At 33.4% G+C, this 17,541-nt stretch overlaps 1 protein-coding gene across 1 annotated transcript in view; it reads left to right on the top strand.

Moving 5' to 3' along the window:
* The first annotated feature begins 718 nt into the window (after positions 1–718).
* The window catches only part of Tom20 (translocase of outer membrane 20), a 121,101-nt gene continuing 104,278 nt past the window's right edge, over positions 719–17,541 (top strand). The window contains exon 1 of the mRNA XM_089595037.1: positions 719–1,056. Within this exon, the coding sequence (XP_089451163.1) occupies positions 936–1,056 (121 nt within the window). The 5' untranslated portion in view covers positions 719–935. The remainder of the gene's footprint in view (positions 1,057–17,541) is intronic.

The following is a 17,541-nucleotide window of genomic DNA, read 5'->3' as shown; positions in this document are numbered from 1 at the left end:
TGTTATTTCCATTTTTTTTTTTTTTGGCATTTGAAACTATTTTTTTTGGGCTGCGTGTTTGTTTACGTCTAGCACAATATGCTTTGTTTACAATCAGAAAATGTCATGAAAAAGAGCAAGTAGACTGACGTCGTCTGCTTTACTGCTGGCGGGATTGCGGATCACATCACCAGTAAATCGACAGTAGCGCCCCCAACCACGCAACGTTGTCACGTCTTGGTGATTGCGGATTACACCCATGAACGTTCACAATGAAATAAGCAAAAAATGTCTATGTGAATAGCTCCAAGAATTTCTCCATAAGGCTGTGGTCACATGGGGCGCAATAGATCGTGTAGAATAGAATTGTCCCCATAAGCGGCTGTGTTAAGTCTATTGCGCAGCCACTTATGGGGACAATTCTATCCCGCACGCTCTATTGCGCTCAATGTGACTGCAGCCTAAGCGGCTGTGTTAAGTCTCAAGTCTATTGCGCCACGCAATAGGGCTATCTTGCAGCGCAATAGGGCTATCCTGCAGCGCAATAGACGTAACACAGCCGCTTACGGAGAAATTCCTATCCTGCTCGCTCTATTTCGCTCCATGTGACTGCGGCCTTAGGGATTATCGAAAAAATGCGTGCTTTGGTAGTATCATAGACATAGAGATATGAGGAGATCCTTATATCTCTATGATTATAGAGGTATAAGAATTCTTATACCTCTATGGGTGGTATATAAAAAAGCCGTGATGGAGCATAGACTATAGGAGCCCCTTACAGGCCCGGGTCTCTCATGACCACACTGTAGTTGATTATTTCGGTAGTGAGTCACAACTGGTCTGCAACAGAATTATTTTACTAGAAATTATTAGTATTTGAATCGTTAGGGTAGGTCTAAGACAAGTGAAGTCTTACTGAAAAAAAAAAAAAAAATACTTTTTAAATTACTTACAACATGATATCGAAGACGGCTGTCAGTATAGCTGTTGGTGTTGCTGGTTTATTTGTTGGCTATTGTTTTTATTTTGATCAAAAACGGCGAAGTGACCCAGAATTCCGACAAAAATTACGAGAGCGTAAGTTTTTTCCTGTTTAATAATCTTCAAAAATTCATGCAAAGTGTGCCAAAATTAAATATTGTTCAGAACAGAAGGCAATTGTTCTGGGCATACCTATTTATTTACTCAGCATATTTGAATCTTCGTAATTTTTTATGTTGTATTTTTAGGCAATTGTTTGTGACAGTTTTAGTATTTTGATAATCTTAAACATTTCATTTATAGTGTGTTTGTCAACCGTGGTAATACAAATTTAAATTAGATTGTGACTATCCGAAAGAAATAAAATAATCATCTCAAATGTAGAGTGACTTGAAAATTGAAATCCAAACCATTTGATACCAAACTATAGCTCTTAGTAAGGTTTCTCGTATAATCTATCTATTAGGCAAAATATAACTTGAAAGAACTTCAAGGTGATCGAACGTATATGTATATGAGTGTATTACATCAATTTATTATTAATCAAACAAAAGTTTAAGGGAATGAAGTTACATTAAAAACTTTTTAGATGAACATGATTTATAGAGACTATTACTAGTTAGCAATGAATGCTCCTATCACAATATGATTCACGATCAGAATATTCACGTTCACAGGTGTAAGGAAATGTTTAAGAGAATATATACATAAAAACTAAAATTATGGATTGACATAATGCCTAGCCCAACAAGATATTACTATTTGCTCTTGAATACCAACAATCAAACCGTAATCAAAACCGTTTTAGGGGTGATAAAACAAGTCTGATGTTGTGAGTGCTAAGTATATTATTACAATAACTGATAAAGAACTAACAAACCTGAAAAAAATTATTGAAAAAATTATTCTTTTACTTTTTAACTGAAAAGACCAGACATACTGGGTTAGTCGGAAACATTTTTCAGACTCAAACATATTATACTTTATTCTGGGATCTTGTTATCTAAGTTGATGCATTAAAAAAAAAAATTCAATTTTGATGAATAGCTTGATAAAATTTACTGATATGGTAAATAAATTAGTTGGGACTCTCTATCCTTCTCCTCCATGTCTCTAGTTATATATGTTGACGCACGTTGCAATCAAAAAACTTCCTCAGGTCTGTTGCAAGAAAAAGTGCCAGAATTTTGCTGTTGAAATTTCTTATCTCAACAACCTCTTTATATTTTTTACAATAGCGTATTCTGCTGTAAGTACTGTATTTGCTTTTAAAGAAGAGTGCTCTTAGAGGATCTGTCAAAAAATTGTGATAAACTGCTGCCTAACGTCCTCAAAAAATTTTATCGGATCTTTGAAGGAGTAGCGGTCGATAATAATAGCGGTTCTTAAGAAATTATTGAATGCACTCTCAGCATTAATCCAACTTTGCTCAGATGATTGGTTTATTGATGCATTCTCATCAATTGTTGGTGAAACAGCAGCAGGTGATACTTACTCTATAGTGTCAATTTGCCTAGTTCTGTGATGAATTTTCATCTGTCACTGGTGATGCATTCTCTGTAGGTTTTCTCAATGATGATACAGAATTAGTAGCAAATCCATAAATTTTTTGTGCATTCTCTACTTGATAATCATGCAAAAGTTGCGAAACGGTACTTGAAGAATTCAATGACGCTTAGAACTTCCATTAGTCACGTATATTAAGCTAGCACAACCAATTTAGCACGCCGCAACGGTACTTCAGGTGGCTTAGGTGATTTTCATCAGTTTGATCAAAACCTCTAAAGTTCTGGAATTATGTACATAAAGTATGCCGAATTGATTTGCGATAAGAAAATACTGGGGCCGACGACTTAATTTTTTTGTAAATCGCTATCGAAAATTCACCAATTCAACACCTACTCTTATGGACAGCAGTCACAAAATCGACTATACCTTCAGAAATCTTTGATTAACCTCTAAAATTTTAAATAGTTCTTTTTCAAAAATCTATTGAATTCTTAAAAATATAAGGTCAACGCCTTAACTTACGAAAAAATCAGAAGAAAAGTATGCAATTAGAGATAAGTAGAGTGATTGCCAACGCCAATACTACGACGCGTATCATCCAAATCTTTGCTATCCATGACATTCTAAAAATTTAAAATTATAGAATCATCATCTTCTTTTCCGATGATAAAATTTTCAACTTTGTTTAGTAAATTTATTGTATCACTATCAAACCTATTTGCTAATAACTAGATCACAGTATCAATTATTTCAAAATGTAATTTTCTATAACGCTCTTCTTGACTAGCAAAAACATGACTTTCAGACTTGGAATATTGTTCTACGCGTTTAGGTACTTTTCTTTTATGTTTTGCACATGGCTGAGATGGCTCCTCTATTTTTAAATTTGTACTTGATGTTTTTATTTCATCCCAAATTTTAGAAAAAATTTTATCATCTCTCATTGTTTGGATGTTTTCTGTAACATGAAGTACTATCGTGTGTGATTCATTTATTCAAAATTCTTTCTTTTGGATTTCAGTGTTTAAAATTTCAATCTGATCAAAAATAATAATAATTACCGATAACGTAAAATCAAAATCAAAAGATTTACGATTTACGATTGCAACTTCGCACACATTGGCCAGGTGCATGTCATGCAGCGCCACTCTTGGTGTCAAAATCATGCAACCGCGGATACCCACATTATACGACAACAGCATACACCGATGCACACTTTTAGTAATAATCAATTAATTAGCAAAAAATTAGTATATTTATTCATCTGATAATGGATGTTATCATAAAAACAGGGCTTAGAAATATTACACACTCGATTCGTTTTAACTCTGAAGCCTTAAAAAAAGGTAAACAGTTGATTGAAAGTAGTCATGTGTGCAATGTTACAGAATTTCAAAGTGATGGAGTTAGCAACTTGACAAGTGCCGTCGTAATAAGGCAGATCTCGGTATCTTCAGCTCCCTACAAATTTAACCTGCATGTACATTTTATTGAGTTTATTTTGAAAATTGTCTAAGTTGCAATGTACATGAAAATTACCTATATTTACAGTTGGATAACCATCGAAATTTATGTAATTTTACTCCATCTATCTTTGCGCTACTGTTAGGCCGTGGTCACATGGAGAGCGTAACGCGTACCGCGTAACCATTTGAGCCCATAAGAGTGAGAGAGAGGTTAAATACGTGAACCTCTCTTTCACTCTCATGGGCTCAAATGGTTACGCAGTATGCTTTACGCTCTACATGTGCTCACAGCTTTACACTGAACAGCACAGCACTTTCTTACACCCATATTTCATAAACGTTTAAATAATAGAAATCATAATGATCATGTCTTATTTCGCATATTCATCTTTCATTTTGCCGTCTGCTTCTGAGAGTGTGCTCTGGATCGAAAACTAACGAGGCTTCATTAATATATTGTTACATTCAAACATTTTACAACCGTTCTTGGCACCACATAGTTTATTTTTTTACATTTGTATAACTGCAATTTCATAGTATTGATACTATTTATGCATACGTGATAGTAACATCTATAAATTTGACGAAATACTTTTGTTCTTTCCTTGATTAAGCATAAATGACAGTAATTTGGTACCCCAAGTTTCCTGTTTTCGCCACTACGCACGCTGGCGTCGACTCATCTATCCCCTCCCATCACTTGCACCTGGCCAATAGTCGCATCAATCTCACGATCACAGGCCTTATTCTCTAAATAATTTATAGTAGCCCTATAATTTTCACCAAATATAGACTTTAAAGATTTTATGCGCAGCGTCCACTTAAAATAAACATAATAGTTATTAACATCAAAATTGTCATAGTTCAAATTTTAATATGCATTATTTAAATGTCTGATAACGCTGGCGTTCCTTCGGGCTTTAAAATTTTAAACTCTTGCACTCTTTTCGGTGAGTCCCTTGTAAAATTAATGACATCATTTATCTTACTAATACATAAAGCAAATTCGCTAAAACCGTTGTAATCGCTAACCGTGAAAACTACTGAACCGATTTTGCTGAAATTTTGCACACTGATTCATGATACTTCCTAGATGGTTTAAGTATAGTTTTTATCTTAAAAAATTAAATAACAATAGCAATAAGTGAGCTCAAAGTTTTGCAAAAATACGCCAGATTTTCACTTTAGTTCAGTAAAATCCGCTAGGTGGCATCGACATAAAATCAAGGCTACCTACAACAGAATTAAATAAGTGTGGTTATAATTGGCCGGAGCGTCTCGGTAACTGATGCAGTCGTGCTTCGGCAGTTAAACGAGCTGCATAGACAATGGAGATTATAGTTCTGCAGCTGGATATCCCGCTTACGGATGACACTCTTCTCTAAGGGGGAAAGGATCTAGGTATCCAATCACCCTGAAACCTCGACGAGTGCGATAAAAAAAAAGTCGTTGCAGTCGATGACGTCTCTGGCATAATACCAGGAGACATATCTAGCCAGAGCACCATCTGTACCAACTTTTCAGAGTTGTGTGGCAGTCCTACCATCCCACCTGGTGCGGTCAGAGAACTTTTGGCTACAAATGTAAGCCAGGGAAAACAGCTCTGGGGAGCACAGGCAGCCACAACGGCTACCTTCTTAGTCGTCGCGTACCCAACGCGCTTACCCACATGTTCCCGTCTAACGATGAGCCGTTGGTTATCCGGGGAGCGATCCGAAGACGAGATATCCTTGAACAGCAGCGTACCTCCCTCCATCACAGTCTCCGTACATAGAGACTCCCAGGGTAAAAATCAAGCTACCCGTAGCCAACTCTTCATCATCAGGAATAATAATAAAGAATAGCCTGGAAGTTTCACCACTGGCGCTTTTTAGGGCCATTATAAGTATTTACGTTCCCTACTTAACCATCAATTTCATCGGTTCTTTTTAGGGGCCACCTAAGTGTAACTACCTTGCCAACAAATACATTTTTACTACCGTTTCCGGAAGCGATTCGTCGACTAAAAGACTATATTAACTAAAGACAGGCACTATTAAACCAAGTCAGCCATTCACTGGCAGACGTCACCTGCAGAGTTGTTCTTCGCAAGGCTGGAAAACCTGGTGACCAACGACCCTATATTACCCTCTCGACTCTAAGCATTCAGCTAGGAATCACTGATCCTCTCCAAGGTCTGCGCTGAGCAAACCTATAACAGCTATGAAGAAAAAAAACTTGAGCCAATGGGACAGCCTCCACTGGACAAGTATCACTAACCAATCTCCCCATCTAAGATCACCAAAACAACTGAATCTGCAAATAAAAAAGGTGCTTTAGACACCAACGTCTTCGACGTTATACCGGAAGACGTTGGGAAAGAGCACTACAACTAGCTCCAAAGCTTCGGACTTTGTAATTCTTCTCCCAATCAGTCTGGGTCTTCAACAGCAGGCCAGAGAAGATCACCCTGAGGTATCCAGGTAGTCACAATTGCTGTTAACTGCAGTCAAGAAAGAGTTAACTTAAGAAGCTCACCGGTCTTTTTTAGGGCCATCGGACGTCGAACTACCTGGCCAACAAATATATTAGAACTTAACAAAGTTGACAGAAAACAGTCCTTAGGGGTCACAAAAATCTTAAGCATAAGTACCAAAAGTCGCAAAAGGGTGGATTGGAAAAAAAATTCAAACGTCTCTAATAAATACAATTTTACTGAGGCGTCAAGAAACTGACGCAGAAAATTTATCGAGATTGGAACAGCACCGTCAAAATCGACAAATAAAGAATCTATTACGTGAGAGATCAGCTTTTCATTGTACCCTCTCAGCAATCTCTGAAATCTTTAAAGATCCTACTTCAGATTTTTAAATAAGTAGAAAATGTTGTGTTTTTGTGGCAATAAAAAATGTAGGGTGTAAAGTCCAGGACTTTGTTGCTCTGGTAGTAAAGTTGTGAGATAAGAGAAAAAAAATTTTTTTTTAATATAAAACTTGAGAGTTTAAAATCTCAACAGTTTTAAAAACTAGCCCTTTTCGTAAATTACACGGGAAAAACTGTAAATCAACGGCTCCTTATGGCCACCGATTATTTTATGGCATAAAGAATGCACGGTACTTAACTATTGTTTTAAATTCTTACACCTTATTATTTGACCAATTAAACTATATGGATTCCGAAAAAATATGTTTTTAATAAGAAGATTTTTGTTCTGAGATGTGTCAGGAATATGTGTAAAATTTCTAACTGAAAACGTTTCACACTACATGTCAACACACTACGGTGTTTTATTTAGTAAGTCTCGGGCGAAGCCGAGACGGGGGGCTGCTAGTAATTGATATAACATTTCTGACATCTACGATTCCTTCCAACAAGTCTTGAACACATAGGCTTAATGTATGCGCTGAACAATGGACAAACAATGCACGTGACTTTACTTCGCGAATACGAGTTTGGAGACCACTAATTTGTCCACTTACATTGCTTGTTCCATCGTAACATGGTCTTCTTAGATTTTTTATATCTAAGTTACTGTCTGTTAAAAACTTGAAAACTAAGCCATGCAAAGTTTTAGACTTCGTATTCGGAGTATGAATGAAACTTAAAAGAAACTTGTTAATCGTTAAATCCTTATCAACCATCCGTAAACAAACAGAGACTTGTTCAAGTTAACTGGTGTCTGAAGTCTCTTCTATCATTATTGCATAATGTAGAGCCAATGAGATTTCGTGTAAAATTTTTGTTTCACCTAATCAGCTCATAAAGCTACAATTTTATCAGCTATTTTTACAAGATTTTAGACTCTTTGGTTTTGCTAAAAAACGTATTTTACTTATTTGAAATTAAAAATACTTTAATTGTCTTTTAAATAAAGATCAAATGTGTTAAAAAAAAGTCATAGTATCGAGGAACTTACATAAATTACTGATTTTTGAATCGTCTGCATCTGTAACTAAACTACCGGACGGTTCCGAAGATTGCGATTCTACTTCAACAGCAAGCACTGCATCAGGTATATTTGATGGTTCAGCAGTCAAACGTTCTTGCGCCGCTGTTGGATCTTACTTCTCTCTCTCATAAGTCACTTATCCATCTCTCTTTCTCGTTATACTTTATACTCTTTTTTTCTCTTGACTTACACACTAACCACACTTATGTACGTATACTAATACTATCAAAAGATGAAAATGATACACATACAGCTATACAAAGTAACTGTGAGAGGTAAGGCTAGTCAATGTATGTACAGTGAATTTGTACCCATATTGTATCCTTGAATACGCTTTAGCTATATTTGATAAACTCGAACTCGAGAGTCGAGAGGAGAGACAGAACATGCGCATACGCCTGCGCCTGATTGCAAATTTGTCTATCAATATTTAAATTTTTCCGGAGTCTTCTGTTTTTAAGTATATTAAACTTCATATGACCGTGCCCAGAGTGCAGATTAGTTGCAGCCAATGGGAGCTGAGAGTCTTACAAATCGTTTAAATAAATGTTGTTATTAAATTCATTCAGTTTCATTATATAAATAAAGAAATTTTCAAGGCAACAAATAAAAACTTATGTTAGTGTAAATGTATATTATATATGATGTAAATTAAAAGTAAATGAAAAAATTTAATGATAGAAAATTCATAATTTAACTTTTCAAATTAATTTCGATCAAAGTATAATTGGTATAATTTTCGGGGATGGAATTCCATACCTTCTCAAAATTCAGCTGTGGTTGCACCACACCGACTATAGCGGTTTCGCCACCCCTGCTCTTGACTGCGACCCAATTTATGCTATTCGCTATGCGCCTATGTCAGGTGGCGCTGGCGAGTGAGAGACATTGTCTCTCGCTAAGATCGCCAGAATGTATGCAGCCTCATAGGAAAATTGTTTAGTAAATTTAAAAAAAAGTTTATTAAGAGTGGATTAACCAGATAAATCAGTGTTTTGAGCGTGTATTATGTTAGTGTACACTAATAAATTTTGTTTGGTGTTGTCATGTGTACTACAAGATTGGAAAAAAAGAAAAACATGGATTACGACTGTAATAACACAGCATTTATGAGTGCATAAACATGCTTGCACTTATGTGGAGCTTGAGAAACACAAGTACTGCTTACATTTATCTATTTCTCACAACACAGTCTTCAAGAAACGTAAATACTAATAACAGGTTAGGTTAACTTATACATATTTATATTACGTTTCCGTGGATTACTTGTGTCCTTTTAGTACTATTAGACTCCAAGCATGAATTTTGCGTACTTTTACATTAAAGAATATGAATCAAACAAAAAAAAATTAAACAGCTGGTTTTACTCCAGTATCAGAATCAAGTCATAGCAAAATAAGCACTGTCTCATCAGCTTAGAAAACAGATTTGTAAGAGCAAAAAAAAATACTTTGAATCTACAAGTAATGAAGATCTTAAAATTCTTTGGAAAATATTAGTACCTTTTTTGAATAGTAACTGCATATTCTTGACAAGTAATCGATTTTAATGTCTTTCTGCAAGCTATTTATATTTAAGTTCCACAACAACAACAATAAACTGCTATGATGATTTTATATAATCTAACACTAGTGTCGATATCAGCAATCTACAAAGTCAATTGCACAAATGGAAACGTGTTATAATGATTTGATTGATTATTTGATGTTATTAATATGAATAAATAAGCAAGTTGTTTCGGAAATTGAGATTAAATGAATTATTATTGACATACGATTGAAAATACATGCCAGTTACCCTACCTTCTATATCAATCTTACCAGCATTATAATAATGCGTATCAGTGCAAGAGTTCACCGTATGGCTAGATCGCTAGCATGTCACACTGATGAGTACCAGCTGGTGATCGAGGACAAAACGATTCCCCCTTTTTTTCTTTTTTTTTCTATTCTTTGGTTTTCCTTTAAATGCCCTCCGCACTCTATAATAGACGCTCCAGGCATGAATTTTAACAAAAGGTTAAGCTTACTTGACATGGAGAAAATTGCATATGCATGTGTGGGTGCAATGTAGTTTGCACGTACACACACGCAAATAAACAATTCTGCTCAAACCGTCAAGTAAAGTATTACAGGTTGATTAATGTTATTATAACTATTTTTACGGATTGCTGAATGGACAAAATATTGAATCTGACGTGAATTTTGTGCTCTGAATACATGCATTTAATCGAAAAAGTACAAGATAAAATTTTTACTTAGAACTAAATAAGAAATACGGTACGATTATTTTTGGATTATTATTGAATTTTTTAAATATCGTCCGCCATATTAAATTAGTCATCTCACATATCCTAATAAGTTTAGTATATGATTTCAAAACTTTAAAACCCAAGCTAACAAGCGTCAAATTTGGTGACTATAATGTTCAGCTCTACTTAGCGCCTGTTTTTGTTTCAAGCCCACTACGAAAAAAATCATGGAACTAGCGTTTGTTCTAAGGTTCAAAAAAAGGGAAAAATTTTTTTTTAAATCATGTTAAACTTTGCAAAAAAAATTATTTGAACTTATAAACTTTTTAAAAAGTGATAAAATAACCCCAGATCTTTAAAAAATATTTTTACATGACTACGTCAAAAAATTAACAGAATGTAGCTCTTATATCGACGCCCCAAACGAAGACTATTCCCTAATTGACCCTGGACGAAAACTATGCCCTTTTTTCTAGTCCGGACGAAAACTATGCCCTATTTTGGTCCCCGACGACGACTATGCCCGTTTTTTTCAAGTCCGGGCGAAAACTATGCCCTTTTCTCAAGCCCGGACGAAAACTATGCCCTTTTTTCTAGTCCGGACAAAAACTAGGCCCTTTTTTTGGTCCTGGGCGAAGACTATACCCTTTTTTTGAGCCCGAACGAAGGCTATGCCCTTTTTTCGCGCCCGGATGACGACTATGCCCTTTTTTCTAGTCTGGACGAAAACTATGAAATTTTTTCTGAGTCTGGGCTAAAAACATGTCTTTTTCTCGCGTCCAGACGAAAACTAAATTAAAATCACCCCAATATTATTTACTAACCTCTCTACTAGCTACTAGTACGCTAGAAGAAACTCACGAATACGAAGCTTCTGAAAACGATTTAACATTTTCAGATTTCTCGATACTTGTGTATATATTGATATCGATATAAGTTTTATCTTCACATCGAAATTTACATGTACTTGAATCTACAGACGCCTTTGTAAAAAAACAACACGTAATCATTATTCTTAGCAGGTCTAACGGCTTAAGTATTTGGAGTTTTGGTAAGTGTTTGAAAAAAGGGGTTTTTGAGCTTTTTTTAAAAACATTCCGTAAATTGTATATAACAATAACTAATTAATTTAAACTTGCTAATTTATTCATGTGTTAAAAAATACTTTCTAACTCAAATATGCATGTCTTACAAACATTAATTCATAAAAAAAAGTTTACTTTTTTCTCAATTTTCTTACGAATATTATATTTTATTATATCAGGAATTGTACAAATTTTGTTAATTTTTTCACTTCAAGTAACAATAATTATATTAATTACTTATTACAATCAATAAAAATGTAGAAAAAATAATAAATTTAGAAATAAAACATAAAAGAGTCTTTCATATTTATTAATTGCAAATTACCATGTTTATTAACACATTCCTGAGTTTGTATTATTATTTTATAGTAGTGTATTATTATTTACAATTATTTATATAAATGTAAACAACAACCACTATAGAAGTACATTTGACTATATATCTAATTACAAACACAAATGTTAGGTGAGCTTAAATGAATTGTACTTCATCCGGGCTCCAGAAAAAGTCAATATCTTCATCCAGACTCGGAAAAAATGTAATAGTCTTCACACGGACTAGAAAAAAAGGACATAGTTTTCGTCCGGACTCCAGAAAAGGGCATAGTCTTCGTCCGAACTCCGGAAAAGGGCATAGTCTTCGTCCGGGACTCCAAAAGGGCATAGTTTTCATCTAGACCATACGAAAGGGCATAATTTTTGTCCGGACTCTAGAAAAGGGCATAGTCTTCGTTCGGGATACTAAAAGGGCATAGTTTTTGTCTGGAATATACCAAAGGGCATAGTTTTCGTCCGGACTGCGGAAAAAGGCATAGTCTTCGTCCAGGCTTCGAAGCAGAGCATAGTCTTCGCCCTGGGCGTCGATATATATATTTATTTCTCAGCAAAAAAAATGGAAACAATCTGGTCAAAGAAAATATTTTAAATTTATGACTGTCACTGACGGCTTTGGTGTCAGTAAAAAAAAAAAACTGAAAGAATTAGAGTAATGTTTTCTTTCAAAGGACTATCGATTCCTATAGATTTTGACCTTAACTATTTTTTGATCAGTACAGTTGACGTGGAATGCCCCATATACATATAGTGATAAAAGAAGTTGGAATGTATGTATGCATTTTCCAACTTTTTTTTATCGCCTCAATTAATCGTCTCCTATTTATTTCTTGCACGTAGTTTTGAAGTGTTGATAATAATATCGAATTCTATTTAGCGTCATGCCGATGCGGAACTGAATGACTTGCTAATTTTTAGTGCATGAAAGAAACAAGGACCTTACCGCTACTTTCAAATTAACTCTTGGTGCAGGAAAAACTTGTGGACCAAGTTATTTACGTGGTGCTACTCGAGAAAATATTTGTAAAAAGATTTAAAAAGTAGAATCCGTAGATCAGTACATGGTCATGTTTTGTAATTCAGTACTGTTTAGCTATTTGAAAAACTCTAAAGCTGTCAAGATCAATGTTTTTGATTGTAAACTGGCTCAAACAGCACTTTGTTTAACTGAAACTTCCAGACCGTCACTGGGTCCCTTTTATAAAAATGTTTTAAATTCAGCGAATCAGTATCAAGATTACAATATATATGCCAAATGACATTTTTTTTCCGACAGCACGTAGAAAGTGAATTTTTTTCAAGCATAACCTCAAAATCGGGCTTATTTTGTTGGAAATGTCCTGCACTATTAGGAAAAAATTTTGAACTACGTTTTAAATTTTGTATTACGTTTGCAGTATTGCCTTTGATTTATTACTCTTTGATGAAACTTAGATAGTTTTACTGCAAAATCTCATTTACAAGTCATCAATTTGTCCAACTACTCGTGAGTCTTGTTGGAAAATATCTGTTTGAATGCACTAAAGCTTAAATAACAGCAAATTTTAAGTACTTAGATTTAAGCTTTGAAGTAATGACAAATCTTCTTTTTTTTTTTTTTTTTTTTTTTCTTTTGAGTTATGACGAAAATTTTAGAAAAAATCAACGAATTGTAAAATAAGATTTTGCAGTAAAACAGTTTCTCTTTGATTCCTCGTAAGTTTTGTCCAAGAGTAATAAGTCAAACGCAACAAAGCTAAAAATCGAGATTTTTTCAAGCATTTTAATTTAAGGTTTTGAAGAAATTCTTTACGATTATTTTAAAGATAGTTATGTAGGAACAATTAAAGACCTATACAGTGTCACTTTAAGCTCAAAATTGTAATCTAACATTCAGCGCCCGTAACTTTTGAAGAAGATAACTGATTTTAATCTAGAAGAGTTCAAATTTTAATTTTTTTCTCTCAAAAATGCATCGATAAAGTTGAAAAAAAAAATCTATAAAAAGGTGTCATCTTTATTAAAACCTATTTTAAAAATTTTTTCTCATAATACATGCCAACTACATGTTCATATCTCATGTATCTGTATATACTAGTGGGGCTTAGCCCCCCTGCACTTTCCGCGCGCCAACCCCCAACTGTTCTAACTTGAAGGGAAATTCTTTAAATTTCATCTGTGAGTGGGAAGAGATTGGTGCCCAGAATTTTGTGAGAAAGAAAAGTTTTTGATCTTTATCGTTAGGCATTAGTGATATATTTATCAGTAAATTTCTACACCACCCAGAAGGTACTATTGTGGTACGTTAAAAGTTTTTTTTAGAACTCTTCGTTATGTTTAGAGAAAAAAGGTATACATTATATATTTAATGATTAAATTGTAAACAACGAAAAGTTTTAATCACTTTAATCACATGTAAATTATTTAAATTTTATACAACATACTCATTATATTATTTTTGTTACTGTGATGCATTTTATATTTTATCAATTAATATAAGTGGTTAGAAAGAATTTTTCATTTTTAGATTCACTGACAAATATGGAAATAATTTCTTCACAGTGTTCCACACTGTAAATTGAAAAAATCGTTTGTACTTTTTAGTATTAAAATTTAATTTAAAATCAAACTATATATTTTTTAAATTTTTTAAAATGAACATTATAAAAGTTAGCGTAAAAGGGGACGAAAATTGTTTATTCAGAACTTTTTTTTATTTTCTGTATAGTGACGAAGATTTCCAAATGAGAGCTTGTTCCTTAGTAATCAATAATGTTGTTAATAAATGGCAAAATTATTATGAATTTAGAGTAGGAAACGATTATTATCAGATTGTAAAAAGTAGTGATAAATATATTAACATGATGTCAAAAAATGGGACTTATGGTACAAGTATTGAAATTGAAAGTTTCTCAGATTTATTACATGTTCACGTTATAGTTAAATTCTTGAACAACGATATTTAAACATATCAAAATTCAAATAGTAATCTTAAACAAAAAATTAATCTTAAAGGAAAAATATAATAAAAAATATTGCAATTGATCGATTAAACATTGTATCTCCAAAAGATCATGAAAGATTTGTTTTAAACTTGTATTAAATAAAGTAACTCGTTCAAAATCGTTCAAAGACATAAAAACATGTAAAGGAATAACTTATGAAACTTGTAAAGATACTGCAATTGCAATGGGTTTAATAGACAATGATAAAAAAAATCAATGATATTAAAAAAAAAGCAATTGCTGTTATGTTTCCTTGTCAATTAAGACAATTTTTTACTTGGTTTCCAATTTCAGAAAACATTCAAGGGGATCAAATATGGAATAAATACAAAGAATTTTTTACGAAGGGTTTGCCTAATAATAAAGATAATTTAGCTCTTTTACATTTTAACCGAATTTTACAATCAGAAGATAAATCATGTGGATGCTTTAATTTACCCACACCAAAAAAAATAGAGAGTGAAAAAAAAGATATAGATGATGAAATACGTTTCAGTAAGGAAATGTTTAACTAGATGTATAAAAATTTGAATAATGACCAGAAAAATATATTTTATATTATTTGCGAACAAAAAAATAATGTTTTCCTTACAGATGGTCCTGGAGGGTCAAGAAAACTATTTATATGAAACGTTAAGGTAGCTCCAGTGGCTTCAACGTTAAAATTATAAAGAACTCAACCGAGGTTAATAAAATTGAATTATATTCTTTGAATTCCTATCTTTCTATTTTTTTATAGTTTTTTTTAAGATTTTTATAGATAAATTTTCAATATTTATGGTGATAAAATTGAAATCACTTATTAATGTTTCATCATTTAACAAGTATACATGACATGATGTATGGAAAATGGTGTGAAGGGCCTGTGGGGAGGGGGGGGGCAACGGAGGGTCTGTGGAGGGATAGGCAAAATTGTGTGGAGGGGCTGTGAAGGGCTGTAGGGGGTCTAAGGAAAAAGTTAGAAAATGTTAAATTAGCGATGAAAACGGTCGAATTTCAGCTTATTTGTGGGTTGCTGTAAGGGGTCTGTGGGTGAGGAGGGCTGTGGAGGGTCTGTGGGGGGGATATGTGGAATGCCCCACACAAATAATTATTTAATAGAGGGATATATATATATATATATCACAGATACATTAATTACAATAAAATTAATTAAGATAAAGTGTAATATTATGGTCAAAACAATTTAAAATAAATTAAATAGTAAAAATCAAATATTGTAAAATCTACTAACGGTTTCTGTGTTCTTAAAATTTTTTAAGTAGAGGATAAATTAATTACACATGTAATAACATATAAAATGATAAATAATTTCATTAGTTGAGTCTAAAATCTTCACTAATGATATATTTAAATAATCTGTTTTGAAACAATGCTAGAGTGTGGATGGATCGTAGGTTATTAGGCAATGCATTCCATTCAATAGCAGCTCCAATAGTAAATGAATGTCTATAGGCATCTAGATTAACACGCGTCACTAGTAACTCTGCAGTATTCGATTTTCTGAGGTTGATTGTATTTGGTGAGACACATTTGAAAGTAAATAATTGAGCAATATATGTAGGCTTTTGTGATGTAAGGATTCTTTGTAGAAGGCACAGCATAACATATCTTCTTCTGTTAAAACATGACATAATATCATACTTTTTATAAGCTGGTATATTATGCTCAAATTTTCGAATATCATCAATGAGGCGAAGAACAGCATTCATGCAATGAGTCATCTAAAGCTCCATTTCCGATGATAGGTCATAGGTTACATCGCACCCATTACAAAAATAAGAACTTACTATTATCATTAATAATTTTATTTGAAAACATTGTTATCGTAAGCACTGTTCGTTGATTAATTTTTAGTCACACACACGATTCTCGTTTTTCTGATATGAGTAATTTGTAATTGAATAGAAGAAACATTTCTTTACAGATAAAACATCGTACTGCGTATATTCAGTCATAAGGAATCGCTTAGGTTCTGCTTTTATCTGGAAAAATTTCTTAGGCTTTGAGGACTTTGGAGCAATAAATCCCTTCGAGCTTCTTCACTCTAAGTGAATTCACTTGCAGGAACGTTGACAAGATAACCTGGAACAAAAAAATACAAACACAAAGTATCAAGTTTCTCAATGTCTATTTGTTATAATAACTGAGTAGTTATTGTGACTTATCTGAAAAATTGATATTTCCCTGCTCTTAATAGAAAACTCCACCAGATTGGCCCTGCGCACCAAAGGTATTTGTGTTCCGAAGATTCATTGCTCAAGGTGCAGCATCACTGACTACTGAATGGGAGTATTTATCTGGAAATATTTTTGTTCTGCTTTTCAAGAGTTGTCAAAGGTTAAAAAAATAAATGATATTTAAATGTTTGGTCAAATATTTTTAGCTACAAAAATGAGCTGTTATTGTAGCCATAATAATAGCTATGAATTATCTGCGAGACAGCTGTATGCGTAAAAAATATTTATGAATTACAGCTTTTATTTATAACTAACAATTGGATAAGAATTAATTAAATAAAAATTCCCTAAAAAACACATTTTTTTCTACAAAATCTGAACCTAATTGTTGGCTATAAATATAAGCAGTAATTGATAACTGTTTTTACAAATATTAATAACTACAGTATAGTTTATCATAGCTATCATTACAACAACCACAATTACAGCTTTTTTTGTAGCAAATAATGTTTTGAGAAGTATGTATACTAATTTACACTGTACAGACCAGAATTATGACAGAGACCGCTTCGTCCAAGGACAGGTTCTTGATTCGATACTCAGGATACACGTCAATCACGTAGCTCTCTATCCTCTTGGTCTCGAGAAGGTTGCAAGGAGCAGCGTTAGGTGAAAATTTTTGCTTTCTCTAAACAACCAGTATTAAGAAAGAGCGAATTTGGACGAAACTCCAGCTGGTCTTCGATGAACAAGCACTTGGTAGCCAGGTGATTCTTCTACTTATCAGCAACAGCTTATTAATTTTATCACCGGATAACTTTTTGTTGTACCAACTTCTGAAATTC

Source organism: Copidosoma floridanum, unplaced genomic scaffold (assembly GCF_036245765.1).
Source record: "Copidosoma floridanum isolate Cflo_tuat_1 unplaced genomic scaffold, Cflo_Japanese_pri ptg000024l, whole genome shotgun sequence".
Lineage (NCBI taxonomy): Eukaryota > Metazoa > Arthropoda > Insecta > Hymenoptera > Encyrtidae > Copidosoma > Copidosoma floridanum.
The sequence above is the reverse complement of the archived record's forward strand: the minus strand, read 5'-3'. Positions and strand labels throughout refer to the sequence as shown.